Source organism: Primulina eburnea, chromosome 1, assembly GCF_022965805.1.
Source record: "Primulina eburnea isolate SZY01 chromosome 1, ASM2296580v1, whole genome shotgun sequence".
Lineage (NCBI taxonomy): Eukaryota > Viridiplantae > Streptophyta > Magnoliopsida > Lamiales > Gesneriaceae > Primulina > Primulina eburnea.
Genome location: NC_133101.1, coordinates 5,754,158 through 5,778,866, shown reverse-complemented (window position 1 = coordinate 5,778,866; position 24,709 = coordinate 5,754,158). Strand labels below are relative to the sequence as shown.

General features: G+C 32.0%; 3 protein-coding genes and 1 long non-coding RNA gene across 5 annotated transcripts; 3 read left to right on the top strand and 1 right to left on the bottom strand.

Moving 5' to 3' along the window:
- Positions 1–9,945: 9,945 nt before the first annotated feature.
- LOC140810639 (probable histone H2B.1) lies at positions 9,946–10,637 on the top strand. Its single transcript, XM_073168497.1, has one exon. It carries the CDS (start codon positions 10,007–10,009, stop codon positions 10,433–10,435), a length of 429 nt encoding a protein of 142 aa, XP_073024598.1. The 5' UTR covers positions 9,946–10,006; the 3' UTR covers positions 10,436–10,637.
- A 1,415-nt stretch (positions 10,638–12,052) lies between these two features.
- Positions 12,053–15,217, top strand: LOC140824072 (uncharacterized). Its single transcript, XM_073185675.1, has 6 exons — positions 12,053–12,428; positions 12,841–13,031; positions 13,255–13,300; positions 14,262–14,344; positions 14,445–14,561; positions 14,892–15,217. The coding sequence occupies exons 1-6, from the start codon at positions 12,218–12,220 to the stop codon at positions 14,961–14,963; spliced, it is 720 nt and encodes a 239-aa protein (XP_073041776.1). The 5' UTR covers positions 12,053–12,217; the 3' UTR covers positions 14,964–15,217.
- Positions 15,218–17,042: 1,825 nt separating this feature from the next.
- LOC140824069 (uncharacterized) lies at positions 17,043–18,412 on the top strand. The gene is made up of 3 exons (XR_012116343.1): positions 17,043–17,523; positions 17,654–17,720; positions 17,831–18,412. It is a non-coding gene; the product is annotated as an uncharacterized lncRNA (long non-coding RNA).
- A 292-nt stretch (positions 18,413–18,704) lies between these two features.
- On the bottom strand, positions 18,705–24,709 carry LOC140824056 (uncharacterized). Of its 2 annotated transcripts, XM_073185666.1 has the most exons (9): positions 24,616–24,709; positions 24,392–24,491; positions 22,873–23,070; positions 22,632–22,754; positions 22,386–22,423; positions 22,149–22,302; positions 19,478–22,048; positions 19,329–19,408; positions 18,705–19,249 (listed from the first exon to the last, which is right to left on the bottom strand). In XM_073185666.1, exons 2-9 carry the CDS (start codon positions 24,482–24,484, stop codon positions 19,030–19,032), a joined length of 3,477 nt encoding a protein of 1,158 aa, XP_073041767.1. In that variant the 5' UTR covers positions 24,485–24,491; positions 24,616–24,709; the 3' UTR covers positions 18,705–19,029. The 2 variants fall into 2 exon arrangements, with proteins under 2 accessions (XP_073041767.1, XP_073041761.1); XM_073185660.1 differs by lacking the exon at positions 24,616–24,709 and having other exon boundaries at positions 18,706–19,249; positions 24,392–24,605.

The window sequence follows — 24,709 nt, the reverse complement described above, 5'->3', positions numbered from 1 at the left end:
TATGGGTTTCCGCATATATTTGGACCTACAAAATGGGTCGATTTAAATTACAGTAAGCCTAAAATATTTAAAGCAATATCCGATATCGATTGATCATATATCATATAACGTCGGTTTGATTTGAATTTTTTAATCTAAACTTTTGAATCGAACTAATTTTTTTCGATTTGTTTGATTTTAAATCAATATAATTTTGATCGAATAAAAATCAATGAATAATGTTAAACATACAACAAATACATTATACATCGATATTTACAGCAATTATATCTTGGAATTTCGTTAGGAGTGTCAAAATCAGACACGACCCACCAACTCGATACGGTTCAACCGAAAAAAATCAGGTTTGGGTTTGGAGTTTTCGGGTTCGGGTTAGCTCGGGTTGGACTCGATAACTGACCCGAAAAAATGATCGGGTTGGGTTATGTTCGGGTCAACAGGGTCAACTCTGAAAATTTACTTTTTTAAAAAAATATATAATTAATAAATATTAGCAACATTTTGATATATTGCATGTCTGAAAAAATATAATTTTCATAATTTAATATTTATTTTGAACATTTTTTTATTTTTTAAACAATTGTTTATTTGATTTAGTAAATTTATTTTATTTTTCTACAATTATACTTTTAAATTTAAATCATATATATGTAGGGAGATTTTGTTACAATGTGTTTAAATTAAAATAATATTTTTTTTGAATTTTATTTACTTTTCTTTAAAAAATGTAAAAAAAAATATCAAAATCGGGTTAATCGGGTTGATTCGGGTTCAAGTTCGGATTGAGAGATTTCGGGTTAGCTCGAGTTCCGGTCGGGTCGAGTTGAACAATTTTTTAATAGTACTATTGCTCAACCCGACATAACCCACTCGAATTGACACCCTTAAATTTCGCTATTAGATAATGAGATTTTATGTTAAATTTATATGAGATTTTGATAAATTTAATTTTTTTATTAGATTTTTTATGTTGTAATAATTTTTGCACAACTATCGTTATATCTGGAGTATAACTCGAAATTGATACATACTAGCTATTTGGTTTGATTTGTTTTATCCAATCATCCAAGAAGTTCGATAGTCCAAAATATTGTTTGGATCGCTTCGAATCATATATTATATAAAAAGTAAAAATATGCTGAAAATGATGATGCAATATAATAGTGTTATGATGATAATATGAAATAGCTGAGAGCCAATGAATTTTCAATTTTTTATCTTGATTTTCCATTCATAATATTTTGTATTCTATTTTTATTGGTAAATCTTGATTTAAAACATTCGAATAAGTCATTAAAAATATGTAAAGCATTTCTAGAAAGTTATTTAAATAAGTCAATTTTTTTTTGAATGAAAAATGACAATTTAAATTATTATTATTATTATTATTATTATTATTATTATTATTATTATTATTATTATTATTATTATTATTAAATTTTTTTAAATGTTTTCTTTTTTTTAAATTGATAAAATAAACATCGTATTTTATCGAAGATATATTTATAACAATTGTTTAATCATTATTAATATTAAATAAATGTGGAAGACGCGATACGTATGTCCATTAAAAACAAAAGAATGAAGTAGTTTTTCTATTTAATTTAAAGAAAAATATTAATTTTTAAAATTGAAATGATAAGAGATAAAATAAAATATAAATAAATTATTTATTATAATATAGTAAAGCCATGCAGCTAGTTCGATAAGATAAATAGTGATTCAGGTAAATTTAAATTTTTTTTTATAACTGAATTCTTATAATTTATTAAGAAGAAGATAGGTCTGCAATTATAAGTTTAATCAACCACAAAAGAAAAGATCCATGCTCCCAGACAAAATAAGAGGAGGATGAAAAGGCAAAGCAACAACCGAGTGAGCCACTCGATTAGCCTATTTCCTGACATGAAAAAGATAAGGGCTCTCGAGTGCCTCCATGAGTATGCTAATATCCGCAGCAATAGAATCCACATAACTGAAATCATCTTCTGACCTTGTGACTGCTTGCACTACAAGAAGAAAGTCCGATATAATTTGATGAATCTGAATGTTGTGTTGCCTAGTGACTTTCAAGCCAACATGGATGGCAAGAAGCTCGGCCATTGTAACAGATTGGGCCTTGTCAATCAATTATCCGAAAGCCAAAATCAGTTGTCCCTCGTGATCACGAATCACACCACCGAATCCCTCTTTATAAGCTGCATCCACATCCAACTGGAATTGGTGAACTAACGGGGCGAAGTACTCGGAGATCTGATTCAGGTAAATTTAAAATTACATCACCACTATATATATTTTGTATAGAGTGTTCTATTAATTATGATGATAAATATAATAATAATGTTAATAATTAATATGAGTTTTTGTAATTAATTTGCATGATATCTTATAAGGTAAAAAATATATAGAACAAAAACACGTAGAGCTTGATAATAATTGAATACTCGTCTTAATTGATCATATTATATTAACAAGAATATAGATAGTATAGGTATATGTGCTTATAAATAAATATAAAGTATGACTTTATAAAAGTAATAATATAATTTATTTAGTTATTTGATTTTGTTTAAAAAAGTAAACTATAATTGATATTTTGATGATATGTATATATTTACATAGGTTTTAAGTTTTGGAAAATACATTTTTCGTATATTTATAAACATTTTATATGTTTGTTTAAATTTTAAATTTGTATATATATATTTACTCATATAAATCTTGTTACTTATATAAATATTTAAAATCCTTATAATTTAAAATATGGGTAATCTGGAAAAAAATACATCTGCACATGATTTATTTAAGATTCAGTACCTATCAGTTTTTTCTTCTATTTTAGTACCTGACAAAAGACAAACTTAGTTTTTAGTACATGTTTCATGCATTTTTACCTTTTTACCCTTATAATTAATAAAAAAAATTATATAAATACATATTTTTGTTTGTTATCTTCTCTTTCCAATCATGACCGATGCATTTGGATGATATGTATATTTAATTTAAATATTTTTTTATTTAAAAAAAATACATTCACAACTAAGAATTGAACTTTTTGAAATACTTAGTTTTACTTACGAAATACTTAATTTAAATTTTAAAATACTTAATTTAGTAAATTAAATACTCAGAATGTGTATTAAAATACTAGATATTTGAATATACAACGCAAGTTAACCAAATGCTCTCATTTCCATCCAAGATGCATTTGGATGACACGTTCATTTCATTTAATTATTTTTTTACTATTAAAAAATAAATTGCAACTAAGCATTGAAGTTTTTCAAGTACTTAGTTTTACTAGTGAAATACCTAATTTCAGTTTTAAAATACTTGATTTGGTAAATGAGATACTCAAAATGTGTATTAAAATACTAGATATTCAAATATGCAATATAAGTTCACCAAATGCTCGCATTTCCATCCAATATGCATTTGGATGACATGCTCATTTCATTTAATTATTTTCTTTATTTAAAAAACAAAAACAAATTCGCAACTAAGCACTGAACATTTAGAAGTATTTACTTTTATTCGCGAAATACATAATTTCAATTTTAAAATACTTGATTTGATAATTGAGATACCCATAAAAGTTAATAAAATACTGGATATTTTAGTAGGCAATGTAAAAGTTCTCGCATGTTCATTCAAGATGCATTTGGATGACATGTACATTTCATTTAAATATTTTTTTATTTAAAAAACAAATTTGCAACTAAGCATTGAACTTTTTCAAGTACTTAGTTTTACTTGCGAAATACTTAATTTCAATGTTAAAATACTTGATTTGGTAAATGAAATACTCAGAATGAGTATTAAAATACTGGATATTAAAATATGCAATGTAAGTTCACCAAATGCTCGTATTTTCATCCAAGATGCATTTGGATGATATGTTCATTTCATTTAATTATTTTTTTATTGTTAAAAAACAAATTTGTAACTAAGCATTAAACTTTTTCAAGTACTTAGTTTTACTTGCGAAATACCTAATTTCAATTTTAAAATACTTGATTTGGCAAATGAGATACTCAGAATATGTATTAAAATACTGGGTCTTTTATCAAATTACCGTAATTTTGAATCTCGTTATCAATCTAACGTACTTTTGTAAGATTTATAAAAATATTGTAAAAAATAAAAAAATAAAAAAAATAAAAAAGAAAAGTTGTACTCCCCCGCCCTTCCAAATGGGGGGGGGGGAGTAAATTCAATTCACCTCCCCCGCCTGTAGGGGAGGCGGGGGAGAAGAAATGATTTTAAATTATTTCACCTCCCCCGCCTGTAGGGGAGGGAAATGATTTTAAATTCTCTCCCGCCTGTACGACAGGCGGGAGAGAGTTTCTTTTGCTTGCCCGCCACTGCAATAGGCGGGCAAATTTAAATATTTTTAAAGACCTATATACACGATTACACGATATAAGTTAGTTTGTATTTTTTATCCGAAGTTGTTCACGCAAATTCACTTCATTTCACGCAAATTCCACGATAAGTTAGTTTGTGTTGTTCACGCAAATTCACTTCATGTCAAGGACAACATGAACTTCTACTGAACGCGACTTGTCCATATACGAATATTTGGTTGAAAGGTTCAACCTATATTTTCTGGGATCGATATCTAACTTCCGATGAACTATTTCAATCAAATCGCATAATGACATAGATCTAGATATACGAATTAACTTCACCCCTTTATTACTATAATTGACTGTTCCATGTCTTACGATAACATCACCGCCAATATATAAAATGGCTGAAATTGTATCCATGCCTGCATTTAAATTTATGTAAAAAAAAATTTCAATTTAAAGAAAAATATTTCTAGTATTAACATTTCAAATAAAATTCATATGTCTAAAAAATTATATTATACACAAACTAAAGACATCAAACAATGTCATAATATTGTTTTACATAAATATCACGTACATATATAATTGTAAATAAAAAATACAATAAAGATGTATATAAAAATATCACTTTAATATTTTTATATTTGTAGGATAAATATTGAAGCACATAATCCACAACAACTTTCTACTTATCGTGGTCTATATCATAACTTTCCAATCTACCACAAAAATAATTATGAACGATTTGTACGAAAAATATTAAAAAGTTCGTAACATTGAAATTCATAAATTTTATGAGATATAAACCAGGAAAATACGATAAATTATAAATATTAACAATATAATATATATATATATATATATATATATATATATGTGTGTGTGTGTGTGTGTGTGTATATATATAATATATATAATAAATTGTTTATACATCATGATTTAATATACATAAATATTACGCACACATATATTTTATAAACAAGATATAAAAAAAAATTATGTTTATCAATGATCATAAATATTTTTGAAATATATAATTAGGTTCGTTCAATAAAAAATAATAGAAGTATTTATCTAATAAGATTTAATTTATGAAATTATGATATATACCTAGAAAAAGATGTCCTTTATCGTGAACAAATCTTTCGTTCGTCGTTCAATCTACAACAAAAAATAATTATGAATATAAATTATTTATATGAAAATTATTTTTTTGATCGATGTAATTTTCAAAACAAAAATTGATATATCATATTTGAAAAATTAGCGATATACCTCAATCAGTCTGGATGCCAAATATTTCTTCACTCCTTAAATTCACCGACGGAACCACAACTCGGGAAAGAATATTTATTATCAGATGCAAAACAAGAAAGATGCAAAACAAGAAAAATAACTTCAGATATATATAGAGAAACAATACATGAATTCTTTATTGCCTATATTTAAAAAAAAAATTAAAGAAAACTCGTGATTCAAATAAATACAAAAACATTAATAATTGACGATATTCATGTCGATATTTATGTCGACATTGAAAGACATGATAAGATAAGACCACATATCCATTCATATATAACGACAATAGATCAAATCGATACAGTTTCGTCGGTTTCTATTAGCAACCAATAATTACACAAAAAACAAATTTATTTTATTATTTAAATTCGCCCGCAACTGTAATAGGCGGGGCAAACAAAATTAATTAAAACTCTCCCCCGCCACCCCCACAGGCGGGGGAGAATAGAATTAATTAAAAAACAATTACTCCCTCCCCCCCCCCCCCCCCATTTTGAAGGGCGGGGGAGTACAAGTTTTCTTTTTTTTTTTATTTTTTTATTTTTTACAATATTTTTATAAATCTTACAAAAGTACGTTAGATTGATAAACGAGATTCAAAAGTACGGTAATTTGATAAAAGACCCTTAAAATACTGGATATTCGAATATGCAACGTAAGTTCACCAAGTGCTCGCATTTCCATCCAAGATGCATTTGGATGACATGTTCATTTCATTTAATTATTTTCTTTATTTAAAAAAATCGAAACTAAGTATAGAACATTTTAAAGTACTTACTTTTATTTACGAAATAACTATTTTCAATTTTAAAATACTTGATTTGGTAGATACTCAGAATGCGTATTAAAATACTGGATATTCGAATATGCAATGTAAATTTACCAAGTGCTCGAATTTCTATCCAAGCTATATTTGGATGACATATTCATTTAATTTAATTGTTTTTTTATTGTAAAAAAATAAATTTGCAACTAAGCATTGAACTTTTTCAAGTACTTAGTTTTACTTGTGAAATATCTAATTTCAGTTTTAAAATACTTGATTTGGTAAATGAGATACTCATAATGAGTTTTAAAACACTGGATATTCGAATATGCAACGTAAGTTCACCAAGTGCTCGAATTTCCTTCTAAGATGCATTTGGATGACATGTTCAAGGACTTTTCAGCAGCTACAAAGCTTTGAAAGAGAAAAATAGGCTTGAAGTGAATATTTGAAGATTCCAGGCAATGTTCTTCGAGAGAATAGCCTCTGATAGGAACGAGTAGCATAATCCGTGGATTTACAATTTACATAGAAATATGAAGTCGGATACCCGTCGATAGTCATAGTCCAGTAGGTCGAAATAAAACGACATGCAATTCACCCTTGATAAATAATTAAAGAGATTTAGTTACTTCATTGAGTTGAATTAGTTTGACATAGCTTGAGAGGGCATGTTCAATTGGATAGGAAATCTCTTCGAAAGAATAGATCATTGTCGAACAAATTAAGTAGATTAGTGAGGGGTAGGTGAACCGAGATTCTCAACAAATTCATTTCTCATTGAACTTTAATCAATCATTCTAGTTTATTTATTTCATCATTTAATCCTTGAACCATTTCATTGAGTTTTTATTTAACAATTGTAGTAGTAAACAATCATCTGAAGTATCGCTGCTAAAAATTGAATAAATGAGAATAATAATTGAGAAATACAGTCCTTAAAGGAACGATAATCATACTCTTGTACACTATATTATTACTTGATATCGTGCACTTGCGATTATTTCGAGCTTGAATATTATTAATTTTTACTAAGAATTTTACAATGAAAGATTTGCTCGATCACTAAGCATTGAACATTTTGAAGTACTTACATTTACTTGCGAAATACCTAATTTTAATTTTAAAATACTTGATTTGGTAAATGAGATACTCATAATATGTGATATAATACTGGATATTTGAATATGCAACTTAAATTCAGTCATGGTTGGTTTTTTCAACTAAGATTTATTAAAATACTTATTCATGTCATTTAAAGAAATGAACACAGTTCATTGCTAATCATGGAGTAAGAGTAAGTTGTTTGTAGATCAAAATAAGCTTGTTTGTAGATCAAAATAAGCACTCACTTTTAACAAAAATATAGTAGCATACTTGTCCCGGATTAAAAGTAAGTTCTTTCTTTGTATACCGAAATAAATTGTTATTTTTATTTCATGAGGAGTGATGAACAATGTATTTGTTAAAATTTCAACTGCATTGAAATTTCATCATGATGAATATTAGAAATATCCAGTATTTTATTACCTATTCTGAGTATTTCATTTATGAAATCAAGTAATTTAAAGTTGAAATTAGGTACTTATCAAGTAAACTAAGTACTTTAAAAGTTTCATGCTTAGTTGGAAATTTGATATTTTTTTTACAAAATAGACATCACATGAGAATGATATGTCGTCCAAATGCATCTTTCGAGGAAAGACCAATAATTGGTGAATTTACGTTGCATATTCGAATATCCAGTATTTTAATATCCATTATGAGTATCTCATTTATCAAATTAAGTATTTTAAAATTGAAATTAGGTATTTCGCAAATAAAAGTAAATATTTGAAAAAATTCAATGCTTAGTTACGAATTTGTTTTTTTTTTTTTTACAAAATAGATATCACATGAGAAGGATATGTCGTCCAAATGCATCTTTCGAGGAAAGACCAACACTTAGTGAACTTACGTTGCATATTCGAATATCCATTTTTTTAATACCCATTATGAGTATCTCATTTTTCAAATCAAGTATTTTAAAATTGAAATTACGTATTTCGCAAGTAAAAGTAAGTATTTGAAAAAAAATTCAATGCTTAGTTACGAATTTGTTTTTTTTTTTTTACAATAAAAAAATAATTAAATGAAATGAACATGTCATCCAAATACATCTTGAATGGAAATGCGAGCATTTGGTGAACTAACATTGCATATTCGAATATTCAGTATTTTAATATTCATTATGAGTATTTCATTTACTAAATCAAGTATTTTAAAATTGAAATTAAGTATTTCGCAAGTAAAAATAAGTACTTCAAAAAGTTCAATGCTTAGTTGTGGATTTTTTTTTCTTTTAAAAATAAAAAAATATTTAAATGAAATTTACATGTCATCCAAATGCATCTTGGATGGAAATGAGAGCATTTGGTGAACTTACATTGCCTACTAGAATATCTAGTATTTTATTAACTTTTATGAGTATCTCAATTACCAAATCAAGTATTTTAAAACTGAAATTAGATATTTCGCAAATAAAACTAAGTACTTGAAAAAGTTCAATGCGTAATTGCGAAATTGTTTTTTTAAAAATAAAAAATAATTAAATGAAATGAACATGTCATCCAAATGGATCTTGGATGGAAATACGAGCACTTGGTGAACTTGAATTGCATATTCGAATATCTAGTATTTTAATACCTATTCGGAGTATCTCATTTACCAAATCAAGTATTTTAAAACTGAAATTATGTATTTCGCAAGTAAAACTAAGTACTTGAAAATGTTCAATGCTTAGTTGCAAATTTATGTTTTTAAAAATAAAAAAAATAATTAAATGAAATGAACATGTCATCCAAATAGATCTTGGATGGAAATACGAGCACTTGGTGAACTTGCGTTACATTTTCGAATATTCAGTATTTTAATATCAATTCTGAGTATGTCATTTACTAAATCAAGTATTTTAAAATTGAAATTTAGCATTTCCAAGTAAAACAAAGTATTTCAAAAAGTTCAATGCTTAGTTGTGAATTTTTTTAAATAAAAAAATATTTTAATTCAATGTAAATGTCATCCAAATGTATTTGTGAATTATGAGTGGAAAGAGAAGGACCAACAAAAATAAGAATTTAAATAGTTTTTTATTAGTTAAAAAGGGTAAAAAGGTAAAAATACTTGAAACAAGTAGTAAAAACTAAGTTTATCTTGTGTCAGGTACTAAAATCCAAAAAGAACTTGTGGGTACTGATTCTTAAATAAATCATTAGCAGATGCATTTTTCTCTAAATTACCGTTAAAATATTTTGTTATTATAAAAAATTTAATAATATCACAAAATTCATAGATTGCCGAACCCCGGGAAATCATAGGATTCAATTTAAAATCCGATAGGTTTAATTCTGCTGATCCTGACCGTCAAAAGTTTTGTGAAATCAACAGTTACAATCCATGATCCGGGTTTCCTAGAATGCACCAATCATAGCGACCTTCTGTACACTATATATAATTTGTTACCCCCGAAAACACTCATTGCACACTCGGACAGAGCAATTTCAGTTTCAGCTTTTAACAATTTTCATTTCCTCTCTGTGCGATTACGATGACGGCGAAAGGGGAGAAGAAGCCAGCGGAGAAGAAGCCAGCCGCCGAGAAGGCCCCCGTCGCGGAGAAGAAGCTGAAGGCTGGGAAGAAACTACCCAAGGACGGCGGCGCCATCGCCGGGGACCATAAGAAGAAGCGCGCGAAGAAGAGCACCGAGACCTACAAGATGTACATCTTCAAGGTGCTGAAGCAAGTCCACCCCGACATCGGGATATCGAGCAAGGCTATGGGGATAATGAACAGCTTCATCAACGACATCTTCGAGAAGCTGGCCCAGGAGGCGTCGCGCCTCGCGAGGTACAACAAGAAGCCGACCGTCACCTCCCGTGAGATCCAGACGTCCGTGAGGCTCGTGCTACCCGGTGAACTGGCAAAGCACGCAGTCTCCGAGGGTACCAAGGCCGTCACCAAATTCACCAGCTCATGAAGAAATTTTACTGGGTTTTTTTCCCCGATTTCTTGCGACTGAATCTTAGGGTTTTGGGGTGGTATTGAATCATTTAGGGTTGTTCGGTTTTAGTGACTGACTACATAATTTCTTTGTCATATTGTCTGATTAACTAATGAAATTGGTGGGTTTATGCAAATTTTCTCTTAATACTATTGATTGGGACTCAATCTACAAAGTCTGCATTGAATGTAATTTTTATTTTGTTAAGATTTTAATATATATTTTTTGTAGCAAGAATTCCTGACTTGAATTTAGTAGCATTTTGGTGCAAGAATCGTGACATTTTTCAGTCTAAAAATCAGTAATCGGTATAAACTGAGGACTCGAAGTTGAAGGGCAAGAACAAGAAACGACATGCTGGTAGTAATCTTCAAATTACTTTTAACTAACTGAAATCCCTCGTTTAAAAAAGTTATAACTTGTAAATTAGGATGAAAATTCAATAAATCTATTGTTTTCTGATTCGTTCATCCACGTCCCGCATTTTTATTCCTACTTTCTCGATCTATTCGATCTGTTTGACTTCAAGTTTTCCCAACAAATTCCAAGTTCTTGCAAATAGTAAATAAACCCAATTCATCCTCTTTCCTATGTTCTAAGAAGTTGTATGAGAGCCATTTGATTTTTTATTTTATTTTATGACTAATCTTGCAAGTGGGTTTACTCAGATCTTGAACGACCAATGGTTTGTCAAAAATTTTGATTTAACTTGTGGATTTTTTTACAAGAAATTCACATGTTTAGATCGATGATTTTGCTAAGCATTTCAGTCAAATAGAGTGTAGACTCGACCACGATTGTGAGGAATCGTAGAAACCGAAACCAAATTGTAGACTTACGGTTCGGTTCCGATAAAAACCGGAACCTGGACAAATCAAACCAAACCGTAAATTAATATTAAATTTGAAGAAATTATAGCGTACACCTTAGATAATGTAATATAACAATCTTATACATATAAATTTAATTTAACCAATTAATTTTTTAATAAAAATAAATACTAAAAATATTTTGTCATAGTTGAACAATTAATATAAATGTTTATATTGTACCACTATTTTTCTTTGTAAAATTAAATTTAAAATATAATTTAGTTCCGATAAATTTAAAGCAGAACCGAAAGCATATGAAATTGAACCGAAACCGTAATTGTTTGATTCAGGTTCCAACTTTAATTGGAATCGTAATGTCGATTCTATAACTGGAACTATCGGTTTTAGGACCATAAAATTTGTCATATATAAAAGAAATTTATACGCAATTCCAAAGTTTTTTGTAATTTGAACATTCAATTTTAAAGTCTTTATTGATTTTATTTTTTTTGGTTGAGATAATCTTAAATAATTATAGTATTGTCATTATTATCTATCAAAATGATTAATAAAATAAATAATTTGGAATTGGGTGTCCGAATTATAGAATAAATGAGTGGTTGACTAATAATCTAAAATTTTATTTTCTTTAACAATATTTTTTTGGATGAGTCGATTTATTATATTTATCCAATATAATTTATATGATTAAGGAGGTTGTTAGCACAGATTTAGGGAAGGGTCGAATGAGAATTGTGTGTTTAAAAGCTAAAACCATGAAGTTTTGTTTATTTCATCGGACGCATGCATCCCACTCCCAGTACTACTGGACTCGTCCCACGCCACACCTTGCTATCCGTTCCCTCTGCGAAGCATCACCTCATCTCGAAAAACTGGTTCCTCGATTCACCTGTTAGCTGATTTTTTTACAGATTAATTGTTGAAAATGGCATCCTTTTGCTGCGCGCATTCAAATCCAATTTCGTTCATCTTGAAGAACCCTAGAAATTCAAATTCCCAATATGTATCCGTATTGTCAAGGTTAGACGATTCTTCCGGATCCAGGCTCCGAGTTATGGCGGATTCTGCTCCCAGAGCGAAGTTTGTGGCTCGCCGAACCCAATCCGTTTCCGTAAGGCAGCTACAACGCCCGCTGAGTAACGAATACATACTCTCATACTGTTCTACTTTTTTTTTTTGGTTTTGAATGATGTGCGATGCGGTGATGAGAGGAATTATTATTCAGGTCATTGTAGAGCTTGCCCGGTGTTATCTAATGGTGTCTAATGTGTGATATTTATGTGCATTCTACGTTTTCGCAGCATGCTTAGACTGTTTTTTTTTTCACTAAATCTTCATCGCAATTTTTCGATAACATTATTAGGTTGGTTGTTAAGTGAGATAATGTTTTCTTAAATAATGTAAATTTTATAAGAACGTGTGATTTTCTGTAAACGGATCTGTAGTGTTGTAATTGTATTTTTCAAGACTGATGTAGATAATTATTTGGCATTTTTGGATGGTGAATTGCTCAATTTAAATGTTTGAGTTGTGTTGGTTGTTTCTCAGTTGAGTATATGCGCCTGCCGGCAAGTCAGTACTCGGTACTGGATGCTGAGAGAATAGAGCGGGTGGATGAGAGCACGTTCAGGTGTTACGTATATAGATTTAAGTTTTTTGCATTTGAAGTGTGCCCTGTTTTGTTGGTGAAAGTGGAGGAGCAGCCTAATGGTTGCTGCATTAAGCTCTTGTCCTGTAAGGTATCACCTTCTTTTCTGCCGATTCTGTTGTGTTTCAGGAACCCTGGCTGTATTTATTCTTCTATATAAATTGTTGTTGATGCCATAAATAAAACTGCATGGACATTGATCCAAGAGTTGTGCTGGGGAAATTCTTGTTTCCTTGCATTTATGCGCTATCCCACTGTTTGACAGAAATTATGCATATTTATGTGGTGATTAACTGTGGTGGTGTTTATGTCAGCTCGAGGGCTCACCAATTGTTGTTGCACAGAATGACAAATTTGACGGTAAGCATGTTTTTGTATTTGCATTTCATTATTAAAGTTTGCTAATTCACTCTTTGAAAAGAAGTGTATGGTGTTCGTTACCTTTTCCATTCACATTGACATTCTGTTTGGAACAATTTTTGCAGTTCTAGTCAGTCACTCAAAAAATAATTTATGTTGAAAGTTCAGATTAAGAAACTTGCTTACTATATATTATTTTTTACAGAAGGAGTTTAAGGATCAAATTTGGAATGAGATCTAACCACTGGTTGTTAAAGCTAACACTGAGTATACCTAATATTCCTGATGAGCAAGCAAATTACATTTGACTCCTAAGAATATTAAGAGTTGTGATTCTCTACGATAATGGTAAGTTTGAGGGATCATATCCGAACGAGTCTTGAATCATGTATTTAAAGAAAATCAAATTTCAGATTGGATAATTTATAAATAACTCAAGATGGTGGTGGGCCTTCTACACAGTTTGAGAATCATAGTTCTTGGAAATCGAAGAGTGTGATTAATTCATATGACAATAAATTGTGAATATAATTCTTGAAGTTGTAATTATTATTGGAAATTAGACTTTAGGGTTTACTATTGAGTAGCTAACTATAAGGAATATACTAAGAGGAAATCACATTCTGTAATTAATCTCCTATGTAACTAAAAATGGCCCAACACTTGTATGTAAAGAAAATTTTATCTGCCTAGTGCCTATCCTACCTAATGTAGCCTCTTTGCTTTTACATTTTATCTTAATATTGATTTATTTGTGTATTTACCCCAAAATTAAGAAGTATGACAATGATTCATTGCTTTAGGAATTGTGCTTCCATGCCATGAGACGGTGTCGGTGTTATCCACCTCTTATATTTGAAATACAATACAATTATGCTGTTTAGTGTCTTTTTTAAATTTTGAATTAAATTATATAATTTTTTCAGGAGTTCTTTGACACTAATTTGGTATGGGCATGCAGCTTCAATGGAGAACAAGATATCATGTGATAGCACAAGAAGAGACATATCGGTTCAGAATCTTACATCAAATGCGGTCATAGAGGTAATTATTAGCAAGGGTTTTGTTTATGTTATATAAGTAGTTGAATAGAATCTAATCGATTTCCTCAAATTATTTTGTGACGTTGGTATGTACCTTAAAGGTCAACGTAGAAGTTCCTTTTGCATTTCGAGCAATCCCGACACAGGCCATTGAATCTACGGGCTCTCAAGTGCTAGAACAGATATTGAAGGCGATGCTTCCCCGGTTTATGTCGCAGGTTTATTGAAATAATTCTAGTTATTTTGTCCTGAATCTGTTCTTTTCACCCTTCTGCATTTGCATGCATATCCATTGAGTTTTTTTGTTGCGTTTTATTACAAGCTAGTGTTGTTGCTCTCCTGCCTTATCTTAGTCATTCTCATCATTCTCTCCACTCATGAAATGGAGATAAAAGAGTTGAGGTAAAGAAAGAGTACTATTTAATTCGGGGAGTCACTTTCAGGGTCTCATTTTCTGAATCATTGTTTTTGGTTTGTTCAGTGTACTGTGTTTTTTTTTTTTTGGGCACAAATAACGTGGTTTCTTGCCCTTCTGAATTTGTTTCCAGTTAGAGAAGGATTATAATGCTTGGGCTTCCGGAGACACATCTAGGCAGCCTCTTGGGACAGGCCAGATTTAAATTCTAGTGCTTCACTTGTGTAATATGTAGCGTAGACTATTTGATTAATTTGGGTACATCAACATGATTTTGTTTCTATTGTTATTTTCGTATCATGTTCATCCGAATGCATATTTAGTCGAGTTCAATTATGATATTGCTTGTGTGAGCATAAATGTGAGACTAGCTAAATGTTGGCTTTGTAAAAACCTTTTAAGCATAATCTTTTGAGGTAAAATGGATATTTGATAAATGACAGCATTCATCTTCGTATCCTTGCATTTGTAATCTTGTATTGATGAGCTTCGTAGTGCTAGAATGGTCAAAGACCGTGACACATTTTTCCGACACCTGTATCTGAGTTGTCAAGGTGATACTGAATGTAGCATATTGTTCTATAGTTGTAACTAATATTCATGCTGGTCACTTATAACTAAGTTTTCATGGTGCCTTTCATGGTAGATACTAATATGGTATGAGTAACTCTTTGCAAGTAAGTAAATTCAACTTGAATTTAACTACATGCGAGATATTATGAGAAACTATGGTTCAAGGAAAATCTCGTGTTAATAATTCAGTTTTAGTGCATTATCTTTGTTTCTTTTGCATTTTTGGTCATTTGCTGATGTGATGTTGACATTCACTCTCGAATTCAAAGTGCTAAATCAGTTTTAAGAGTCAAATATATAGATAATTAAAATTACTATAATTTTGCTGAAAAGTATATTTATTGAGCTTCTAGTTCTGCTATTCTTTTGAACACTTTATAAGTTCTTTACCCCCATCATTTTATAGAACACCAAAATGGTTCTCTTTTATTTTATGAAATTCTCAGAAATCTGTTTAATAAAAAATCTTTCTAAGCGAGTGTTTCGGAGTTCAAGCTAGTCCAATAATTTTGAGAGAGGAAGGTACGAGCCATCGTCTCGGTCTCTGTTATCATGTAAATGATGAAAGAAAAAATATGACTTTCTAATTTAATTCATAACAAAATTATTTTTATACATGTCATTGAAATAAAAATAAGATACAAATGTTCCTTTCGAAATAATTTCCTATTCGGATGGAAGGTGAAAGAACAAAAATATTAACTTTTCATAGTGTCTAAAAAATATATTAAGGACTTGTATGATCCAATGATACTGAAAGTTTTCTGTATAATTCCCAAAGCCAAAAAGGAGGCGGAAAATGATCAGTTTAAAAACAAAAAGGAAGAAGAGAATACTAAAGTAAATCGATATACTTTGTGAGTTGTACTTGCGTGGTTGCTGGATTTCGCGTGTCATGAGGCCGGGGAACATATAATATATATTTGGGAAAGGGAAGGGAGACAACTTTGCATTGGCTACTTTTTGAACCTAACGTGGAAGCTCAGTTCTTCTGGACCCATGCCTTTGCCCTTATGCTAGTGGACATGCATGCACAAATTATTGACCTTTTTGGGTCATGAAACATCAGAATATCCGGCCAAGAAACTTCAAATTGACATCATTGTGCAACTTTTGATTAGATTATTTAAAACAACATAGGACGCACCCACTCAATTATGTGGCAGTCAATCTTTAAATAATATAGATTTTTTTAATGTGGTGGAAATTTATAGTTGATATCATTCGGTGTGCACTAAGTAAACGTTTTGGACTAACGCAATATCTTGCGAATCACGTTATTCAGATAAATCACATTGGACAATCTCTGTGTGCAAGCTCATCTGAAAAAGTGCTAGGTACGTGGAATCAAACTCCTAACTATTGATTAAACATTTATTTACTCTACCAACTCGGATATCCGTTGAGAGTCTCGAGACACATAATTTAGATTATTACATGCCCCATATGTATTTATGGTGCGGGAAATATAACACAAAATGGGAGTAGAAGATTTCATTATTTCTACAATGGAACATGAAATATAACACAAAATGTGAAAAAAGTAAATTAGGAAATATATATGTACATCACTACATATCATATCATATTATTGAGTAGGTCTCTTGTGAGACGGTATCACGAATGTTTTATTTGTGGGACGGATCAACCCTACCGATATTCACGATAAAAAGTAATACAATTTCAAGAGTATATGTTGATTGAAATCATTTTTCTTTTTTCTTTTTCTTTCCTTTTTTTTTAAAATTCAATATTATTGAGAGATAATGTGCACATGACTTGTTTCTTTCTTTGTTCATTATTATAAATGAACTTCCTTCTCTGAAAATCTTGTGATTGTTGATTGAAATCATAATGCCACGCTGTTTATTTGTATTCCACTTTTCCTTCTCATTTTATCTGTTGACTTTTATTGATGCTTAAAGCAGGAAAGACACAAACATAGGGAGAAGGATACAAGTCTGAAAATGTGGTGGTGCAATTTCATTTTTTAAACTGATTTTTCACTTTTCAATTGTTAACCAGGAGTGGGAGATGATGAATGATCTCAGAGCCGACATGGAAAAGCTTCAGGCAAGGTATGAATCACATGCAAATGTTGTTAGAAGCTTGTATGGACATGCAACAGAAGCTCCAGCGCTCAGTTCGACAGGAATTGTCTGCGGCTCTTAATCGGTCAACTGGTGAACAAGGTCCATTTGCAGTCTTTCTACCATCTTCTTCGTGGGAAAGTAACATACTGTTTCCGCCCTTCATAAATTTTTCTCGTCTGCCATTTACTAATTTCATCACGCAATCTTATTTTCTGTGCACATACTTTAGATGACGGGTCTAAACGGGGAACCTGCTGCATTTGTTGTGATAACCAAATATATTGCCTACTGTACAGGTACGGGTTCAAATTTTTTGTGAGCATGGATTACGTTGATAAAAATAAACAGAAATGAGTACAATTTTTCTTCATGTGTATATATATTGGGAGAATTTCCCTTTCTGCAGATGTGGGCACATGTGTACATGCTATAAAAGTGCGTTTGACTTGATTCTTGAAGGAGGAAAGTGTCCGTTGTGTTGGGTGCCTCTTGTTGAGGTGATCAGAGCATATTCCATACTGTAAGAAATATATAGAGGACAGAAAAGTAGCACACACACAACTCCAAATAACCATTTGTAAGATACTTTGCAACTATTGTTGGTCTCTAATCTCTGAATCTCACGAGTCTTATCATTGGAATTTTGTGATTGCCTCTGTTTCTGATTTTTTTGGATGCTCCAACCTGTATATCAATTGGATACAATATTCATTCACAATAATAATATCAATTCTTTTGTGGCGAAAAAATTCAAACATTGCCCTTTCTAGTGATGGTGATTGATCAACGTTTGTGCTGCTTTCTGGATATGCTGGAATTTTTATAAAGTCAGTTTATAAAACTTTTGGGGAAAGGGTTTTCTTTTACCAAGCTTTTTTGATGTTTCTGTCATTGGAAACTGGATTCAGATAGCTACTTCATCGCAAACTTATGCTTTAATAGACCCCGTCTTGTTTCGTGTCATTTTTGTTTTGTTCATCGTTGGGTTGATTTCAGGAGCAAGCATATATCCCAGAATGTTACCAATTCTCTTGTTTGTCGTCATGTTTGTAAATCACGTTTTCATTGGGTTTCTGATTAAGAGATGTTGCAATTTCCAGGGTCTTGACATTCCTGTAACATGCGCAAAGATGGTAGCGCGCGAATGAACCAGTTCAGTGTTCACCAAGATAATTGACCACATTACACGACCGACAAATTTTCACAATTTCACAATCTTTACGTTATAAAAATGTTCAACTTTCAACAGCGTCGCCCACAGCATCAGTCGTTGCCTAAAAGTGTAACTGATTGAGATAGTTGCAACACAGGGCTAATACACATAATTGTTCACTAATGAATCTAATGTACATGTTGTGTATGTATAAATCCATTTATCATTCAAATGGCTTTTATTTAACACATTAAAGTTTATGTATATATTTCTGTCGGGCAAAAAAAAAAAAAAACTTCGTCATGCTAAATGCATGGCAACAAAGTTTGATATTCAACTCCACAGCCTCGACCAACACCATCTTCGTTTTCTTGTCGTCCACTTGCACTTTACACCAATGCATGCTCCAGTGTTATATGATTTTGTTGCTGATGTTCGAAACATTCTTGCCGTTATTTTGGGAAGCTGTTCCAAGTGTTGAGAGCTTTCACTTTCATCACAAGTTGCTCTTTTTGCGCCTCTACCTCCGCGTATTTCAGGCTTATTTGAAGGTAACGTTCGCGAATATCATGTAACTCAGCCTCAAGCAATGTAATCTTATGTTCATTATTGGCTGCACAAATGGGTTCTCTTGATTCTCTTTTATTAGAAACATTTGTTTCTGCTTCAACACTGTCAGACATTTGACCATATTAATAAATTTTTTGATAGTGTAACTTTCTTGCAAAAAATTGAATGTGTCGTCGCATACCTCCTAAGCTGCGAATCATATATGTCACTATCAGGGCATTGCGATTCTTGATCTACGGACATAAAATCATCCTTGTTTTCCTGTGATCATAGAACAGATGAACATTTTTTATATGGTGTGCAAATATTGTGCTGAGTAAAAGTAGAAACCTTTGGAAGGGATCCCCTTTGACATTCTTCGGCATGTTTTGTCTGCTTTAGTTCCTCTTCCAAGCATTGCACTTTTTTCTGCAATTCTTCTCTTACATCTTGAAGATTTTTCACCTCTAAATTCAATACCCTATTTTCTCGTGTTACACGATCACTTTCATTTTTCATATCAGCATCCACTGCAAGTAATGCCTCCTTTGCCATTAAATCGCCCTCCAGCCTGAGAATGTTATCCTCCAACACAATTTTGTCATGCCTACAATTCTCAGCTTCCAACGTTACATTCTGCATGCTAGAAATCTTTTGAGCCATCAAGTCGTTTTCACGTTTTAGTTCTTCGTAATCTCCAGAAACAGACTTTAGTTCAGCTTCCAGAAACTGATTTTTGGACCTCATTTTTTTAAGCGACGCCCTTAGAGCCAAAACTTTATTCTGAAGCTCTGGCACTTTCACCAATTGCATATGTAGAAACGTGTTTTCTTCTTCGAATCGAATCCTTTCGGCATCAGAATATTTTATTTGAGATTCTAGCTCATTAATAACAGCTTTGTGTTTTGCTTCATCAAGTTCTGAATCCTGGAATTTTCCTTCTACGAGTGAAGTTCCAATATTTTCTGAACGGACAAAATCTTCGAAATTTCTAACTTCTGCTTCTAAGACAAAACATTGATCTTGAAATGTCAATAATATTTGTTGCCTCAACTCCACATTGAACTTTTGCAGTGAATCACATTCTTCCATGAGATTTTCAGCTGTCACTTGTAGCCTAGTATTCATTTTCTTTAAACTGCTGCACTCTTCTTGAGCTTCCGTCCACCGTTTTTCCGTTTCCAACAATTTATTCTCCATACAGAGCTTTTGCAGCTCCATTTTTTCTTCCAAATCTAATATCTCATTTTGAAGAATAACAACTTGAGATTTCGAATGCTCCAGTTCCAAACGACTGGATTCCTTTGTGTCTGTCAAATATCTTAACTGAGCTTCTAAGCCAGATATTTGTCGTGACAGAAAATCATATCCTTTTTCAACCTCAGATAAATCATTATTCTCCGACGAATCAACCGTTTCTTGGAGACATCTCTCTGGTTCAATGTCAAGTTCACGAGCCTGGAATTCGAAGCTTTGCCATCGATTCTCCCAATTTATACTCTCATCTTGAAGATCAGACGGTCTTTCTTGATGGGCTTCTTTTTTTTCAATCTCCTCCACGGACATAGAAGAACATTGAAAATCGTTCACAGAACCCTCTCGAGACAAGCAACTTAAGCAGGCATTGGTTTCTTTAATGCCATTCTCTCTTAGTTCCTTCAGTTCAAGCAGAAGGTGGAGATTTTCTTCCGTAAGTTTGTTGCAATCTGTTTCAAGTTCTTGGACTTCTTCCTTTAAATGCTCGATTTCTTTTCTTGCCTCTAAATGTCGCGACTCTTTTTGATTTTGAGCAGATAGAGTTCTTGACAATGCAGCTTCCAAATTCAAGATTCTTTGCTCTTTTGCAGCCAATGTAGAGCTACATTCCACTTCAAATTCCTTTAGAATCAGATTCTTAACTTCTTGCTCAATTTCATTTTCTACCATTTTCTCCTGAAATGTAGGTTCTAGATACAAAATTTCCCTCCAACTGCTCTTTTCCAACTCCTCCAATTTCTGGGATTTGAGATTCAGTTTCCCTTTGTTTTCTTGTAGAACTTGTTCATTGATACGTATCACCAAGATCTCAGGTAAACCAGTATTTAAATTCATTTTATCAACAGAAACTTGACCGTGCACATCTATTTCTCTACACTCATCATTTATACAATTATTCTTACTGTTAGAGTCAACTGATTTCAGAGAAAAAAAGCTGTCAATCTCTAACTTTTGCTTCTCCATGGTCTCTTCCATTTCTTGAAGAATCCCTACTAACTCATGGTTTGCTCCTTGGGTTTTCTTAAGCTGAGATGATAAACTTTCATTCAACTCCTTTAGATACCTCATCTCATCTTCCATTTGTTTCTGCATATCATCGCTTGTGCTCCCGAGAACCTCAAATTTTTCGCTCACATTCTGTTTCCCTGTCGATTCCTCCAAGAGCAATTTCAAGCGATCAATTTCTTGACTCAGTGTACGACACTCGGAATGAGATGTAGCCAGTTCCGTATTTAGGTTTGTCATAATCAAGAACTGATCAGCTAATTCGTTCCTTAGATTTTCGATATCGACAGCTAATTTTCTTGCATTTTGTTCCCACATTTTTGCTTCTGCTTTAAGAACTTCAACCTCAGCACAATCATCAGGTTCCTTAAACTTAATAAAGAAACCAGCATGTTGCTGTGATGCTTGTTCTCTAGCATTTTGTTCTCTAGCATGCGGTATCTTTCTGAGTTCCCTTCGATTTCTATCCAATTCTGGGGGATCAAAAGTAGAATAAGAACAAGACGGTTCATTCTCGAGGAATTCATCTGAATCCTGCCTCCGGATACCGCAGTTTGGACTATTTAGATTTTTACTCTGAGAAGAAGAAGTGTCTCTTCCTACTGAATCATCCATAGAATCAACACTATAAGGTGAAATGGATGATGAGAAGCTCGTTTCCTGTCAACAACACAATCACATAAGAAAAATCGAGCAGATCAATAAAAAAATAAAATTGTCAGAGATAAAGTTCTAAGATTTTTTGTGGCGGTCATCATACCGCGCTGCCATGTTCTCTAGGACGAGAGGCTTTGTCAAACTTGTTGCTGTAGTAAGATATGGTATTCTTTGTAGTAATAGAATCAGATAGTTGAAAATTATTTTCGGCATCATAAAGATCTTTATTTGCCTGCATTTCTTTCCATTTTGCATCCCTGGATCAAAGTTCCATTTTCAGAAATGTAACATAACAAGATATTGGAAGCAAGACTAGAAAAAAACGAAGTAAATCTTTAACCTGGGATTGGTTTTTGGTGTAAGACATCTAATCTCAACCTGCAAGAAACACAGATTAAGTACTTTATTTCTTATATCAAAATCGCTGACAGAAATTTCAGCATAAAAAGAAACAAAGTATGAACATGTGATTTCAATCACAAACAAGCACACATTATCATGAATGCATCTGGAATTTGAAACAGAAGAAGCAATGGACTTTGTTATGCATAATATGTGAGTATACTAATATGAAGAGACAACTCACTTGTAAAATTGTCCCATAATCGCATTCCTTCAGAGGAAAGGAAACCAATATTGGTAATTCTAAACTCAAGAATGCAGCTAGATCAAGAGTAGCCTCTCCCAGAATATTGGACTTTGAAAACCCCTGCCACATACCGAAATGTAAGTGGGTATATTAGCATTAAAAAAGATCTTTTTGATGCTTTACTTACATTTTACAGAAACGAGATCCCAAAAATGTTGTTGGAAATAACAAGACTCACCGTCGCAACAAGAAATTTGAAAATATGTTTTTCTGACTCCGTTGGAGTATCAAGATTTGAAATGCATATAGACATTATAAAAGTTTCCATCCATCGACAAGTTCCATTCTTAACCGATTCTTTACCAGTTCTTTTTACTGGCTTTCCTGTTTCCAAAGAGATCAAAGACAGGTAGAGTTTGTCCCACCCTTTTGGTACCTGAAATCCCTCATATTAAGTAGTGTCGGCGAAAAGAAAATAACACATGCTTTGTAGAATCACGTTGTCCACAAGTTATATCCATAGAAGACCATGGCAATGTTTTTACAGATACCTTAAAATAATCAGCAGTCAATAATATGTCGCATTTTAACTCTTTACCTCATCACACATTCATTGGGGGCATCTTACTCAAAGGGGGCCATCAAAGTTTTCATCTGTTGAAGTAGTTGGGAGGCAAACTTCGCATGTTCATATGCACATGTAAATCATAATTTGAAATTCATCTCCCCTCTATATGAACCACATATGGTATTACGATTTTTAATCGCCCCTAGTACATAGACCAAAACATAATGCTTAGGCTGCTTTACGGTTTAAGAAAATGATCTGCACTATCATAATAAGCTGTAACTATTGATACAAGGGTATATGCTCGATCCTATGCATCAACATAAGAAGTACATATATGTAAGTTGCTTAGCTTCTTTTTTTAAAAAGACAACATCGATCAAGGTCCCAACATTTAGATAGATCACGAGGCTTTCAGTATCAACTTTTCGCCAAATTTCATTCATAAAATAGCATAAATGATGTCCGCGTGTTTTTTAGTTGATTTTGATAGGAATGATTAGGTACTTAGTGCAAGACAAGTTCTTGTTGTCTTGAGGAATTTGTGAGACAATGCTCTAGCATTCTAAGTAGAGAGCTTTCAACAATTTGCAGAGGCTCTCTTGGATGTCATCATGATCACAACTTCTTCCCTTTACGGATTGAAACAGATTCTATTCGCATTCGATCAGGTTGAGAGTTTTCCAAGAAAAACATAAGAACATGGGGGGTTCTTGCAACATATTCAGAATCAAAGGTTCTATTTTTTTTTTTTTTTTTTTGCTAGAATTAATTTTATGGTTTTAACCGAGTCTTCTTCTTGAGCAAACATTCAGTTTTCAACTTACTAAACTCCCAAGAATCTTTCAACCCCCAAAAAAAAAGTCCATACTTGAACTCGTCCTGATGAAATCTACCAGATTCTTCCAATCATTACAGCTTTCAATTTATGTTACTTCTCAAAAACATCTGCCAGCTTGTCTTAAAGCAAGATTTAAATACGGCACATAAATACATATCACAACTTGGCTGTCGTATTACTACAATGGACAAATATTACACGAGAATTTGCTGGGGAAAATTAAAAAAAAAAACACCGCAAGTAAATGAAAATCAACTTCAAAACCCACCAAGAAATCAAAATAACCAACGCATATAATCACATGAATTAAAGTTTTCTTAATATGCCATACAGGAAGAATATGCGAACCTGGAGCACTTGAATTTTGGAGAAAGTGAAATCAATTTTTTCTCCGACTACATCAGTTGGCTGAGTTGGCTTGTTCCTATGCAACCTGAACATCTTAATTCTCTGTGATCATAAATTTGTTGGATACAAAGAAATATATTCAGAGGAATGCGTCAGATATTGAGAGGAATTAAGAATGAAGGAGAAGCCGTCTGATGCAAGTAACGGAATGTTGATTCACACACCAAGTCAAAAATAGCACGGTTTGCAGGTGAGGTGGGGACTTGCAGTTATTACGGTTGGTTCCAGTTCTTCCATTCTTGTTTAATTACGTTTATT

Coding starts and splice junctions, on each gene's coding strand:
- LOC140810639 (XM_073168497.1), top strand. CDS start 10,007: ATGACGGCGAAAGGGGAGAAGAAGCCAGCGGAGAAGAAGCCAGCCGCC.
- LOC140824072 (XM_073185675.1), top strand. CDS start 12,218: ATGGCATCCTTTTGCTGCGCGCATTCAAATCCAATTTCGTTCATCTTG. Junction 12,429..12,840: donor GCAGCTACAACGCCCGCTGA/GTAACGAATACA, acceptor GTTGTTTCTCAG/TTGAGTATATGCGCCTGCCG. Junction 14,562..14,891: donor TTCCCCGGTTTATGTCGCAG/GTTTATTGAAAT, acceptor ATTTGTTTCCAG/TTAGAGAAGGATTATAATGC.
- LOC140824056 (XM_073185666.1), bottom strand. CDS start 24,484: ATGTTCAGGTTGCATAGGAACAAGCCAACTCAGCCAACTGATGTAGTC. Junction 22,424..22,631: donor ATTATGGGACAATTTTACAA/GTGAGTTGTCTC, acceptor TGTTTCTTGCAG/GTTGAGATTAGATGTCTTAC. Junction 22,303..22,385: donor ACACCAAAAACCAATCCCAG/GTTAAAGATTTA, acceptor ACTTTGATCCAG/GGATGCAAAATGGAAAGAAA.